The sequence below is a fragment of the Enoplosus armatus genome, chromosome 3, assembly GCF_043641665.1.
Source record: "Enoplosus armatus isolate fEnoArm2 chromosome 3, fEnoArm2.hap1, whole genome shotgun sequence".
Classification (NCBI taxonomy): domain Eukaryota; kingdom Metazoa; phylum Chordata; class Actinopteri; order Centrarchiformes; family Enoplosidae; genus Enoplosus; species Enoplosus armatus.
The window spans coordinates 10,178,703-10,194,105 of NC_092182.1; the positions used below are offsets into that span (position 1 = coordinate 10,178,703).

The 15,403-nt window shown below is 43.6% G+C and overlaps 1 protein-coding gene across 1 annotated transcript in view; it reads left to right on the plus strand.

The window, feature by feature from the left end:
* Nucleotides 1-3,044: 3,044 nt before the first annotated feature.
* The window catches only part of kif21b (kinesin family member 21B), a 68,300-nt gene continuing 55,941 nt past the window's right edge, over nt 3,045-15,403 (plus strand). The window contains exon 1 of the mRNA XM_070902963.1: nt 3,045-3,085. Coding sequence (XP_070759064.1) covers nt 3,045-3,085 — 41 coding nt within the window. The remainder of the gene's footprint in view (nt 3,086-15,403) is intronic.

A 15,403-nucleotide genomic window follows, 5' to 3' on the forward strand; every position in this document is an offset into this window, starting at 1 on the left:
AATTAGGGTGCTGTTATTTTGACTATATGGAGCCCTAAATATAGGGATTATGTTGCAGTTTGGCAATTGCAATATTAAAATATCTTAAGGGTTTTATAACCCACACACAGTACGGTTATGAAATGTGCTTTTTCACATCGCAAAGTGCTGAGGAGGAGGTGGCATACATGGGAGAAATCAGCTAGAGTGGATTTGAAAACTGTAAACACGCCTGAAGGAAAACACTGCAGCCTAATTGCATAATAGTTTGTTTGAGTTGGTCTTAAAAGTTCACCAGACGAAATAAGGTGAGTGTGTGCGTGCATGCACCACTCTTGTTTGTGTGTGTTGTCGTCACAGTTGCGGTGGCTGGTGGCCAGTTCCCAACAGATCTAGCAGGATTGTAGTTTTATCCTCATAACTGGATGTTAATCTTGTGTGGAATCCAGCACTGCTTCCGGGGAACGAAGCCTGTGCAGCACTAACGTTGCCACCTGGTCCTCGGGACAACAACAACACACACACACACACACACACACACACACACACACACACACACACACACAGTTAGAGTCATAAGCTCCCCTGTGCACAAAGAATGGGTTTATAGTTCATGCAACCATTCACAGACTGTGTTTCATAACATTAAAGTGATAGTCGACTGTGAGTGCAGCCAGGAACTTTTTCCTGCATCCAGACAGAAAGCAGTGTTTCTTATGTTTACCACTACACAGCTGGCCTCTATATGGTCATACAGAATACATGTAAAAAGCCACCTGGATAAAGTTGTGTGTTTCTGGAGTTGAGAAATAGTTTACTGAGTTGTGTTGTGTTACATTGGGAAATAACTTGCTGCAGTTCATTGGCAAACTGTTTTGATCTGTTAACATAGGAACATGCGTCATAGATGATTTTGAGGAGGATGAGGATTTGGAAAGGTTGGAGTTTCCTCCGCAAGAGTGGATTTGAATCCAGCCAGGATAAAACGCTGCCAACAGCATCGACAGCTGTAGAGGCACTGGACATGTGGTAAAGTCACTTTGCATTGATCATTTAAAGTAGTGCAACGGAAACCTGGCTGTATCAGCATGCAAGAGGAATTGATGAGGGAAATAGGCAACACTTTGTGGTACTGATCCAGAATCAATACTGACAAGAAGACAGTATAGAAAGAGAGAGAGAGAATTTGAGGAGGAAGGGTTAAAAAGTAGCATGTCTGCTTGACTCAACTAAGAGAAAGGATTTCAATTTCCCCTTTTGAAGAAATCTGACTCAGCTGGAGGGGGAAGTGAGCAGAGTGTAACTTCCCATACAAACCAGAGCAAATGAACTCCATCTTCTGCCGGAACATAATAACCTCTGCATGAGTTTCAGCCTTTGACCTCAAGGTGTTTAAAGCGGTGGCCCCTCCTCTCCGTCATGGGAACAGTCTCCCTCTGTTTATGGCGGTTTAACGGACCTCAGATGTCGCCGCTGGCAGTCGGTGTGCTGTAGGTTTGTGATCTTTACTGCCCGATGTGGGTGTGCTGCTGGGCGGGACCACGCAGGCCTGTCGAGCCCACTGATTGGTCTCTTCTGTGCGGCAGTTGGTCAAACTTCGTGTCAATCGAATGCGATTATGCTGCTTTCAGGGACCCCTCGTATTATTGTTTTGTTTCGGAAAGTTAAGGAAAACATTTGTTCCTCAATTCATTTGACAACTAACTACATTTACTAAAGTACTGTACTTAAGGTAAATTATAGTTTGAGGTACTTGTACTTTACTTTAGTATTTTTTACTTTTCACACCACTTATACCACACCACAAATATTGTACTTTTTACTCTACAACACTTATTTGTTGGCTTTAGTTACTTTGCAGATTAATATTTTAAAAAATAAAATATGATACATTGTTATAGATTAAGCCACCCAACGGTTACATTACCTCCACCATCACCAGCTGCAACATGAAAATACTGTTTATCTATTAATGAATAAGTAATAACAACCACTACAAGACATGTTGACACACCACTAAGAGAAACCATTATGCCTCAAAATGAGTACATTTGCTAATAATACTTAATAAGTACTTTTACTGAAGCAAGATTTAGAAGACTTGTACTTGTTTTTGTATGATGATATTGCTATATTTTATTTTACACATCAAGTTCAGTTCATTTGTCAGGAGGAATACTCCTCAAACTGTAATAACAGTTGAATAATGTCTTCTGTGGCTCTGCCGGGAGCTTATAAAAAAACCATGATGATGTCATCAGGATGTCATCAAACTTTAAATCTTAAACAGGAAGTTGGAAAGAAGAGGGCATTGAGGATCTAATGAAGGATGCAATCCGGCTGCATCGTTGGAAATGTAGAATCCAGTGGTTTTTTGGAACTTGACCCATACTGGGGGCTAAAAGTCGGTTTATCCCTGCCTCTGCTGCATCAAATTTTGGTCATTGTTGTTGTTGTCTCATAGGAGTCCCCCCATTTAGTGACAATAACCCGTAATAACGGTTTGAGTGTGGCAGGTGGTGAATATTGATTTATTTTCCCTTTTCATTTTATTTCTGAGTGAAATGATTCTCCATAACCCTCTGTTGTGCACTGATAGTTTGAAAGGCATTGACTCTGCTGCACGAGCGCTCCAAAGGTGAACTAAATATTTCCGACAGCCCCTGAAGGCAGCATTGCCCCTTCCACTTTACGGTCTCAGCGCCGCTTCAACGTGATCGCCTCTCGCTGAGAGCAGCGGTGTGGTGACTGAGGAGCGCTCATATGCTTCCCTTACACGCACTTTAAACAGGATGTAGCGACGGAGACAGACCACGGAAAGAAAAAAAGCGGCTTAAAATCTGCGATGTGACAAACACCAGCGAGCCAGAAATGACCGCCACAGCGGAGGAGAAGAAGACAGGAGGAGTCCCGATGAGGCAGCTCATCGCCGGCAGGTCTTGACGGCTGCTCCCGCTGACCTGAGACACCCCGCACCGCCGCAGCGCCGCACGGTTTACACACACACTGAAAACCCAACATAGCCGAAATACTTCACATCCCGTCGGTGAACCTCGAAAGCGATAATGGCGAGCCAGGGCGACTGCTGTGTGAAGGTTGCGTTGAGGTAAGCCTCCTACGTCTGTCTGCTGGAAATCTGCCGACCTTAGCAGACCACATTGTGTCTGTGCCTCCTGGCGATCAATTAAATGCATCCCGCACACCTATAGTCTTCTTGTACAATACACACTCCTTCATGCCAGTGCTCACTGTAGGATACAGCAGCTTATACAGCTACAGGAGTAGCATTACACCTTGTTTTGTAATGCATGGGTGGTGCTCTGCACAGTATTGATAAGGCAAAGCATGTGCCAGAACCAGCTATCTCCACATGATTGTTTTCATGTTGGGGGGGCAGAAGTTCTTCACAGCATTAGTCCGTTTTATGTGAAGCAGCAGCTTGCATTCAGGCTTTAACATTGGGTGAAGTGACAAGGACAGCTGCAGCCAGGTGCAGGGAGGAGAATGGGCGTTTCTCCCCAAACCACATTTAGAATTATTATTCTCACAGGCAACTACCTGCAGTCTCACCTCATCTCACCTTACATGTGTGTTGCTGGGTTTGCTCCATAACCAGGTTTTGAGAGCAGAGGCTTGTGGTGTTTTTTTTATTTTCTATTTTTTATTCTGCCTCTGCAAATGAATCGAGCACAAAGAGATGCTCTCCTTCAGAGCTGTGTCATTCACTGCCTTTGTTGGAAAATCACCTAAAAGCTCGGGCAGCACAGCCGATTCTGGATCCCTATCGGGGATATTAGCAGCCCAATCGATTGAGTGTGTGCCAAGACTGAATGCGGATTGAAAGAGATCATTTAAATGTGCATGTGCTGGCGCTGAGTGCCTCTAAAAACTGGAAGGCATGGCTGTAGTGTGATTGGGGCTGCGCATGTAATCACGCTCATTTTGCAGTGTGTGGAGCTGAGGCGGTGGTCTGACAGACCCTCTGTCCTTTAACTCAGACCCTCCCAGACTCTGTCACACCAGCTAATGAATACCACTTGGTCACACTGGGAGTCCTTTTATGAGAAGATTGCTGTCCTGAGCGTTGGCCAATCATGTGATCAAAATAGGCATCTTTGCACCCCCTCTTCTTGTGCAAATGTAAAGCAACTGCAGCAAAGTGAAATTTAAAGCCCCTTTTGAGGTCCTCCAACCCCAGTTTGGGAGCCATTGATTGAAGTTAGTGGGGGTTGAGGATGGGGGTCGGCCCAGTAGAGCAGCCTTTTAAGATGAACCTTACAACCGATGGCCCCATTTCCCCAGGGGAGGTTTCAGAGTCACTTGTCAATCAGCCGCTGAGTGAATCTCCTTTGTGCTTGTTCACAGCGACAACTGTAACAGGAAGTGGGGTGGGTGGTGCTGACAGAAAGGCAGAGAGAAAAAAGGTGAAAAGAGAAGCCACAGAGGCAGCTGGTGGCTGCTGCTCAACTGAAGTTATTGATTCAAGTCTGGAGAGCAACTCAGAGGCTGAATGAGTGAAGGTGACAGATATCGCTGCATGCGGATCACCTACTGAACTCACATTTACCTTCGCAGAAGAGGGTCAAATCAGCACAGAGAGAGCATTGTAATCGCAACCGTGCCTTTTAAAATCAGTTTTATTAGCATGAACTTCACTTTGTAATTAAACAGTTTGTGTAATTACATGACTATGCTGGTGGGCGAGCTAGCACTGCTCCTTTTCATCATGTGTGATCAGTGTGTGTGTGTATTTACACGCTCTGTGAGTGCCACCAAAAGTGTCTGTGTGTTTGACAGGAAATGAGAAGCCCACAAATAAACACACAGAGCAGGATAACTTCCTGCCCTTGAAGCGACGGTTTTCCCAATGACTGCCGAGCTGAGCGTCTTTCTTGTTTTTTTTTTTCCCTGAGAAAGTCGGCCGCTGATAAGAGAGGATGGTGTTTAATTGCTCCCATGTTGTTCAGCCCTTGGGCAGACTGCATAAAGCTTAGGACTCTGTGTGTGTGTGAGTCTGCATTTGGAGGGCAATGAGGTTGTCGTGAAGGCCGATACACACACACACACACACACACACACACGCATAGTCTGAGTCGCCAGCTTCCATTTCCTGAGTGTCTGCACTGCCTTCCCTAAACAATGTCCATATAACCAGTGACTTGACCTACAATCCTGCATTCAGACCTGACTGCCTGAGGAATGGATGTGGTTATGACACACACACACACACACACACACACACACACAGACACACACACTCAAGTCAATGGTTCTGCATTGCAGCCAATTGACAAGATGCATGTAATATAACTCCCTACTAAGTGGCCGTTGTTAAACTGCGTCTGGCTTGGCTGTTTCGTCTTTATACAGCTGCATAAGCTTTAGTCTGATGCAAACGGGCAATACGAATGAGAACACTCCTACATTTTCTCGCACTCACACACACAGACATAACAGTTTCGCTTCACCTCGAGGGTGCCTCCTCTTCTCGTTGATCTTATGTTGAGTGCTGCATTGGCCCCATATTGAAAGCTTTTTGTTAGGGCTGGCTCTGAGCTTGCATGTGCTACTATAAATGTCAATAATTCAGCTTTTGTGTGTATGCATGTACGTTGGATGTAACTTGACATGAGAGTTATGAGCAGTGTGTAAATCTACCATTTGCATATCGATCTCTTGGTGTTTTTCTCTCTCTGCAGTGCTGCCACTTACTCATTTCAGACCGGCGAACGACTCTTGTCTTGCACCAAAGTGCTAAGTCAGCCTCCATAGCTGTGTATAAATAGACACAAAGACAAATCTCTTTAGTGCTGTTGTGGTCTCTGACCTTGTGACTGCTGCTTGATGTTCTCACCTTAACAGACTTTTCCTCAAGGCTTCCCTCTCTGTCTAAATTGGCTCTGTTGCCAAAAAATGACCTGAGGAATCACCAAGAAGTGAGTCAGTCCTCAGTCCTGTGTGTTTCATGCATTTGTGGTTCAAGATGACAGTAATGAAAAAAAAAAAAAGTTCTGCACATAGGGCACAAAATATTGAGTGTTCTTTCAGACCCCACATGTGGATGGTGGGGGTATTTTGGACGGTTATGACGCAGAGCATTTTGGCTTAAAGGCGAAGGGAGCTGAGGAGAAAGCATAAGCTTTCATCTCTCCGGTCCAATGCTGACGTGTTGACGAGCCAGTCCAAAATAGAGCTTTGCAGAAACACAAATGTTTTTCAGAAATCCACAAAAGTGCTGCAGACTTTAGCCACCACATGTCCAAAACACTGGCTTCAAAACAAAACAGGAGTAGCGGAATACAACTGCGGAAGGGGCCCCTCACAGCTGATACACAAAGGCTTTAAATGGGAGTTAAAAAGTGGTGTTGGACGTATGTCCTGTGTAGGCTACCAGTCTCGCCTGTTTCCTGTGTGTGTTAACAGTTTGCCACACAGGCTCTGTCTGGGTTACACACCTCCCCAGGGGGTTGCCTTTAAAATGGCTGGAATCTGGTGGGAAATTGTGCTTGTGTGAGAGACTAAGTTATCAGCCTACAGTATATACCGGTCACAGGGCAGTGCTGCAATGTAATCTCCTCATGAGCGCATTCTTACACGTGGTCTCACCCTCCACCAGCCAGCTTGCTGCAGATTTACAGTCGAGAAAAGTGAAAGCAGTTTTGCTTTGTTGATGGGAGTCGCCACTGAAGTTGTTTCTAATCAGTGATTTGGCCTCAACCGAGGGAAGAGGAGCAGGAAACATGACAGAGCACACACCCAAGCTGGTCGTCCACAGCTGTGCATCACTTCCTCCTCACGCTGGCCTGCTGGTCACATGTTTTTTTGTTGTTGCCCTTCAAACCTATTAGACCTAACAGTTCTGTGCGAATGTCTTTTGTGGCGAGAGTGCTAAAGAAGGCGCCTGTCTGGAGTTGAGCATTGTGTGTACAGCGTGTACTGTATATGTGTCACTGATGAAAGAAACCTCTGACATGAGACCTGAAAGTTGATATCATGGGTACATGTTTGAACCAAATGACATAGTGACGTGCAGAAGGCAAGAATCAAGAACATTTCATGACAGTAATGGGCTTAAAAAGAGGAATACAAGGTGTTTTGTTTGTCACCTGTTTTCTAACAGTAGTGACTGTTGCATAATCGGGCTCCACAGGCTTAGAGGCTTTGTGAGCAGATTGTGGCCGAGGAGGTGAAAAGGGTCTGCAGGACAAAGAAGTTAGTGAGGTTGCCGAGCTACACCCGTTAATCCTGGTTTTCTAAACAATAACATGACTCCTCTTAATGACACATCTGATGACAGGTGTATAATGGAGCTATTTGATTGGGTTTCTGAGATGGTGTGCTGAGTGTATAGATCCTGACAGGGTGGGATTTATAACCCTGTAGTGTATTTACACCAATAGATCAGAAATATGGCATTAAAATTAGTTGTGCAACTGGTCTGTTGATGAACTTCTCCCTCTTAAGTGCATCAGCACTCCCAAATGATGTGCTGCTGTTGCAGAATGACTTCCTGTAAGGCTGCCGCTGGACTATCCGCGCCTCCTGTTCACTTCCTGCTTTGTGAGCTGTTGATGAGCCCGTTGAGATGAGTCAGTTCAGACTGAATCCTCAGCGAGAGCGTGAAACTGAAAGAAAATAGACTTGAAGTTAAGCCTCAGGCCATTTGTTATGAACCTTCTAGGAATCAGTCTACTGCTCTGTAGCCTGAGTGAGCATCAGTTAAATCCTATGTTATTATAAAAAAACACTTTCCTGCTGTTCTGTGACAAAAAAGACTTTTTGCTCCTGACTAAAAAATGGAAAATACACATTGATCCAGAGTGTGCTAACTGACGACACGTCCTCTCAAACTTCCCTTGAAATGTTTGCCTCATCCCTTTTTATTGTCTCTTGCTCAAGCTTGTCTGCACTGTGAGCAAAATAAAGCGTGAAACTGTGACCAAAATGCTGGAATGTCACCAGCTCTCCCTCCCCACAGCTCCCTCCACCTCCCAGTCGCCCACTCTTGCACATGCACTCACATACACACACACACACACACACACACACACACACACACACACACACACACACACACACACAGAGATCTGTATTTATTTGAATTCATCCATTTGAATTCAGTAAGGAATGAATGGCGCTTCAGTCTGAACATTTGCATCTTTCTGTTATCAGGGTCTCATCATATGTCAGCTGGCCTTCTAAAGAGCCCTAACTTTAATCATTCATGCTGCTTGGACACAAGAAAACCTTTTTAACAGATCGTAAATAATTAATTTCCTCGTTCTTAAGCATTTTGGTGAGAGTTGAAATATATTTCTCTTCAAACCGACTGTCATCTGCATATTTTGATAAATCATATAACCAGTTTGTGTGTGTTGACATTGTTGTGGTCACTTAGAAATCACGGAGGATCTGTGTGTGTGTGTGTGTGTGTGTGTGTGTGTGGGAGGGGGGATGAGGCGTAGCAGAGGCCCTTTAAACAGAGCACCTCTCGGGTGAGTGTAGACAGAGGACACAGTGTGAATGATTCTGATGTCACTGCAGGTCTTTGTGCTCTGTGCTGAGTTTGCACACACACACACACACACACACACACACACAGATAAAGACACACTGAGCAAGGGCAGAGAATTGGGGGGGGGGGGGGTGAATGAGGATGAAGAACAGGCTATATTAGACAGGAAGGGGGTGAAAGAAAAGAGGTTTGTACAGTCAATTTCTAGATGTCGTCTTTGTTTTATAAACTGCCCTCCCTCTTCTGAAAGGAGCAATGCTTCCTGCAATTCAACACAACAAATACAAAGAAAAATCAAAGAGGGAGGAAAAGAGACAGAGGGGGGCGGTGGACCAAGGGGGGGTGGAGGGGAAAAAGGAGCAAGTGTGTCTTCTGTTGTCAAAAGGGCTACTGTAGCGTGCAAATACGAGCTCTTAGCCAAACATGCAATCAGTGTGTGTCTGCATGGGTGCGTCCATGTGTGCGTACGAGAGCATGTGTGTGTGTGTGTGTGTGTGTGTGTGTGTGTGTGTGTGTGTGTGTGTGTGTGTGTCTGTCTGAGCGTCGTGTGTATGAATAATTTGGGCACAGCTGCACGTGCTTGCCATATTCCCGCGGAGGGAGGGAGGGAGAGGCAGAGAGATGGAGGCCCTCAGGTGTTGTGTCTAGACTGTATAGAGTTAATTCACTTCTCTATTTGAATGTGCTCTTTTTTTATATCCTCTTCTGCTTTTGTTTAATCAGTAAACTAGAAGTATAGCATGCCCTGCCAGTGATATGAGCGTAAAATTCAAGAATCCTCCTTCCTCCTGCTCTCTTATTAATCACTTTATCTCTTTTGTGCCTCTTTAACACACACACACACACACACACACACACACACACACACACACACACACACACACACACACACACTTAAACACACAGACATCTTTCCGCAGCCTCTGAAATGTCTCCTGAAGCATTGCACACTGCAAGCAGGTCAGCATTTCTGTGGAAAAGCTTTGCTGTGCTCTTTCTGTCTCTGTGTCCATCTGAGGTGGATTTAATCAAATTCACAATGTTTGAATTCATTTAAGTGAACCTTATTTAGCCTTGTGTGCCAATCCTGGAGAGTGAAATTGGATTTATCTTGGTGAAGAAGTGCAGATATTATGGACAAGACAAAAGATGTGAGGATCTCTGAATTTGGGCCAGACTGTGTACTATGTGTTTGTCTGCATACTTCGGTAAAGCTGCTGTCAATGTCTGCTGTGCAGAAGGGGTGTATGTGTATGTGTGTGTGTGTGTGTGTGTGTGTGTGTGTGTGTGTGTGTGTATGTGTATGTGTGTGTGTGTGGCCAGCTGGCCCATAATCACCTTCAGCGCTAAGTAGCTTAATCACTGCTGGAGTTTGTGTCTCTGAGTTTGTTTTGTGTTGTTGTGTGTGAATGGAGAGCGATGACAGCAGGGCAAGGCTTTAAAACTGCTGAAGTCAGCACAAAATAACTCACAGATGGACTGAAATATATCTACTTTATTTCATTTGTCCAATACTTCGGTTTATGACTAAATACCTGCAACACTAATGACATGTCCTGCAGCCTCAGCTGTACTTTGTGTTTAGTGCTAATTAGCGAAGGTTAGCATGATAACACACTGAATTAAAATAGTTAACTCGGGAAACATTATACCTGCTAAACATCAGCATGTTAAAATTGTCATTATAAGCATGTTAGTACGCTGGTGTTAGCATTTAGCTCAAAGCACAGCTGTGCCTTTAGTACAGCTTCACAGATTTGCTAGCATGGCAGTAGACTCATAGTGATCCTGCTTGTTATAAAAAAAAAAAAATCAAATACACAGAAATAGGATTTTTTTATTTTACAGTGATGAATAGAAAAGTCTTGGACAATGACACTTGGCTAATTCTGCACAGCAACGCAAAGAACCTAATAAGATGCAGCTTTTACTCCCACAGCTACTGAGAAAGTACTGTAAGAGTGTTCATTTACATCAGCCACACGTTAGCAGGCTTTGTATGCCAACAACACTATATCATGTGGTTCTACTGATTAGCACAGTGAAATCAGCTTGTCTGAGATCAGTCATTTACAAAATTCTTGAAACAGTCAGATGTCCTGAATGGTAAAAGTCATGAAGATTATTAGGCTGTGTTGCCAGCACTATGCTACTGCATTGAAATACAGAATATGATTTCAAGATAGATACCTAAGCGCATTTATATCCATAAAAACTGGGCCTCTGAAACTTGCATAAGAAAGAGGCAGCTCATTATCTTGTCTGCTCCACCATTCATTAGACTAATAATCATCATTCCAAAGTCACCTAACCTCATATATCCCCGCACAGACATTTAAGGAGAATACACGTGTGTGCATGTACCTGACAGAAAAGCTAGGTATTCAGCCCCTGGCTAAGTTCATATACCTACAGACAGACAGACAGACGTGGTGGCTGGCTACATTAGCACTCATGCTAAATGCTGTCTGACAGAGTGGGAGGCTGGGCTGGTGGTAATGCTAACCAGCCCTCCAGGGAGGCAGACAGACAAGCAGAGTCATGGCAGCAGTCTGCAGCTCTGCAGCGTATGTTGTACACTGTGTTTGAAAGGACAAGCTGAGCACCGACACAGGTTTATGCAGCCGTGTGTTAGTTTGCAACCTTTGTATTCTTGAAATATATCACCACTGCATTCAAATATTGTATGATGATCCCTAATATTGTGTGTATGTGCTGCATTTCGTGTCTTTTTTAAGGTTTCCAAGCCTGTTCATCTAAACTATCAGAGAACATGTGAAGCACCATTTGAAAACAATCAATTTCAAATTTAAACACATATATTTCCTGTGATAAATTCTTGTATGTGAAAGACGTTTCACATGTGAAAACATTTGCATGATACAGGCACATATATCATATTTCACATGTGATAACATTTATTTCACATGATTTGGGTGCTAAATCCTGCATAATTAAGACCAGAATGTGAACACTGCCACATGTTTGGCTCTTGTCTTTATTAAGGACTGCTTCCTGTTGCAACTTTCCTTTTTATGAACTCCATACTGGGTCTCCCAGTGTCACTGCCATAATTTGGATCAGTTTTGCGACATAGTTTGTGGTCTGTCAGTCCAGTATATCCCTAACACTCTCCAGATTATAGCTATTCACAGGGTGGCCCATTCTAAAATTAAACACGTTCATGGTGCTAAAAAGCACTTTGACTAAAAGCATCCATCAAAAAACAAACAAATGTTATGTTGATGGTCAGTGCTTGTTGAAGTTCATTGGAATCAAGCAGAAATTGGCTCGCACCTCCGTGACCTTGACAAGGCCGTCTGTCATGAAAATGTCGGAACAGAAGCTAATTTGATTCTTTCTTGTGCCTCCACCTCCCCCCATGGAGCAGCAGACAGAGCAGACAAGGGGGGAGGGAAGGGAAATGAGGAGGGGGGGATGAGGAAGTGGGGTGGGGATTGACCCAGAATCAGCTCCGATGATGCGGACTGATGTGCCCTTGTAACAATGAGAGATGATCATCTGAAACTGAATGATGGTTACTAGTCTTTGACAGTGGTGAGAAGTTAGTTTCTCACTGAGTGGCCCAGGTTACGCTGTGATGATCAATACTGTGCTGAAAGCAAATTGAAATGGCACTGGTTTAACAGTAATTGAATGAATTGTAGTGTTATACGTATTCAGGTAAATTGCCAGTTATCTCATCAAAGACCATTGGATGTATGAGGAGTGTTTGTCTGTGTGAAAAGCCTAAGGGAAGATGCACTCCAGCTTTTCACAACGTCCTTGTGTTTCATTCATAGCCTGTTCAGCTTTCAGTCCTACTTTACCTGATATTATCAGCATAAAAATGTGATATTTGAGACCCTGATGTGTCCCACAGATCCTTCGCTCCTCATTTTATCTTTGATGTGCTGGTTTGTTGTCATGGGACATCTATCTATTCATCTTTTGATTGCAAGGACAATAGACAAAAAGAAAGCAATGAGGCCACAGTTGTGTGTTGAGAAAGACCTTCAACTTACGATGACAGTGGATGTCTTTTGGATATACATTCCTGATGGAGATGGTGAGAGACTGCAGCTCAGTTAGTTGATCTTTCTTGAACAGTCGACCTAGCCCTTTCCAGACAATGTAGGACAAGTCTGTCCTTGAAGTCTGGCTCAGTTAAGCAAATGCTCATGTTAACATCGATGAACCAGTTCCCTCATTTGTGCTCCGGCGTGCGACACTGCATGCTAACACAACCAGTCAAACCAATGAGCACAGTGAATGTGAGCCCTGCTCTCCCTTATCGCTGGTTACCAATCGGCAGCAGTGCCTCGGGCTACAGGGACGCTGGTCTGCGAGGTTAGTTCGATAGATAAGGTTAATACGAAGGCTATGAACAGTGGCTCGCATGTATTGTATGTCTGAGTGTGGTGGTGAATAGACTGCTAGTGCAGCATCAGATGAGTGTGTGAAAATGTCTTTCAGTCTAATCCAGAAAGCAGAGAATATCCTCTATTGATGGAGTGGTTGTTTGTGTGTGTGTGTGTGTGTGTGTGTGTGTGTGTGTGTGTGTGTATGTTTTCAGTTATCGTTCGTCGTTTGAGTTATGGTCCATGTTGGAAATGATCACACTCAAATTGTTTCAATAAACTAATTATTTAGTCGATATCAGAAAATAGTGAGAAATACATCAGTTTCTCAGAACCCAAGGTCACAATTTCAAAGCGCTTATATTGCCCTTGTAATGATAATAAATCCTCACATTCGAGAACATGGAATCAACAAATGTTTGCCAGCAGGTCTACAATATGTTAGAAAATACTGAAAAATGCTCATCACAATTTCCTAAAGCCCAAGTCATCAAATGTCTGCAGTGCATAGCATCTGCTGATGAAGATCACGCAATATGACTGAAAGCTCCAGAGCAACTACTAAATGGATGTGAAATTGTCAACTAAAACATTAATTGACTATCACATAAGACGAACAATTAATCGGAGTAATTCAAGATTAAGCGGTTAATTGACTCTAGCTTGCATACAAATGAAATGCATGAGGACGATGCCCACATGACATAATTTTTAACCAGAGTAAGTGGTCATTACAGTGGCTTTGTGTTGCACTGAGCATGGCGCTCTGGGAGAATCAGCACGTGTGCATCAGTGTGGTGAGACAGACGCCAAATGGGAGTGGCAGAAGTTGTCCACTCCGAGTCGGTCTGCCGCCACCTGGGAGAGCCAGCTGTCCACGCCCAGCGCCAGCCTCTTGTGTCCACTGTCCCACTTCCTCTACACATGCTTATGAATGCTCGCTTTTATAATGTGCACTGTCTTCCTTGCTTTCCCATTAAAGTATTCCACTTTCAGTCAGCTCTCCCCTCCATTTACTTCATGCATCAGTGCCTCAGTTTGTCCAAGTGTTCCTCATTAGTGCTTTCTCTCCCGGTGCTCCCACCTGAGCCGGCCATTTACTTTGTGAACCCTGCTGCCTTTCTGTCTTCTCATCTCTTTTTTTAATCTGGTATTCTGTTGCCCTAAATCCAAGGTCAAGGCTAGCTAAATGGCCATTTCTCACCCCTCATGCACTTTTATTTGACGCCAGCTTATTTCATTCATAGCTAACATGGCCTAACCTTGCCAGGTACATGGCACAGTCAGGTGCCCATAGCTTATTTCTGCCATCCCCTTAGAGGTTGTTGGACCGGCACATGAACTTCTGAATGTGTGTGTGTGTTTGGCCACCAGCCTGTTAGCCTGCTGTGATGTCGGGCCCATGCGGAGGATTGGAGACCGAAGCGAGAGACAGATTTTGTAGTGAATGGCACCCTTCCATAACCCATTATGGGTGTGTATGAGGGTGTGTGTTGTCATTTCACTCATACACAGGTACTGAAGTGATTACAATGAGAGCACAGCATAGATGTCGAGGGAAAGGTGTCTTAGATGGATTGTGGTGGATGAACCAGCAGACAGATGGAGGTCGACTGGAGGGAGAGAGACAGTTGATGCTTTTATGTGCGGAATCGCTGCAGACAGCTGATCCAGGAAATCAATGGGAGTACTGATTAAATGGGCAGCAGGACAGAAATGCCTACAGTAGCTCAATAATCAAAAATGATGCCTTTCAGCTGTACTGTGCTTGGGTTTCTTTGAGTATTACTGTAACTGAATAGACTTTAATTAATGAAAGCTGTGAGATACGAGAAGATGTTCATTAGTGCTGAATTAATTTACATTAAGGCGAGGAACTGCAATCAGAAATCTTAATTTCTCAGTCAACAAAGCTGCATTGACTAATTAGGATGCAAAACACTAGACTACTGCACTACACTATAGGACTGTACTATAAATATTCATGATGCTTGTGATTACATTTATTAGGTGACATATTTTGAAATATTGGAGAAGTATACTATACAGAAAAAAAGATATTCCAGTATAAAAAATGTTTTTATGAGCTAGACTTGTTGTTGGTCGGTCTGTCGGTCCATTTCTTTGGTCCAGATTGAAAATTTTCAACTGCTATTGGATGGATAACCATTAGATTTTGTACAGACATTTGTGGTTCCCTGAGGATGAATCCTACTGACTTTGTCTCACTGACTATCGGATGGATTGCCTTGACCAAAATCCTTAAAAACGGATGATCATCAGCCTCATCTGTTCTTTATGTTTACTGCTAATAAGCAAATGTTAGCATGCTAACTAAAATGTATGGTAAATATTATACCTGTTATCATTAACATTTGACTCAAAGCACCACTGTGCCGAAGTACAACTTCACAGAGCTGTTAGCTTGGCTGTGGACTTGTTATTGTATATGAGATATGTAATGTATGAAATGACATTGACATATAATATTTTCAAAGTGCGTTCAAATTATTTTTCACCTCTTAGATAAGGCAATTTAACGCTTATA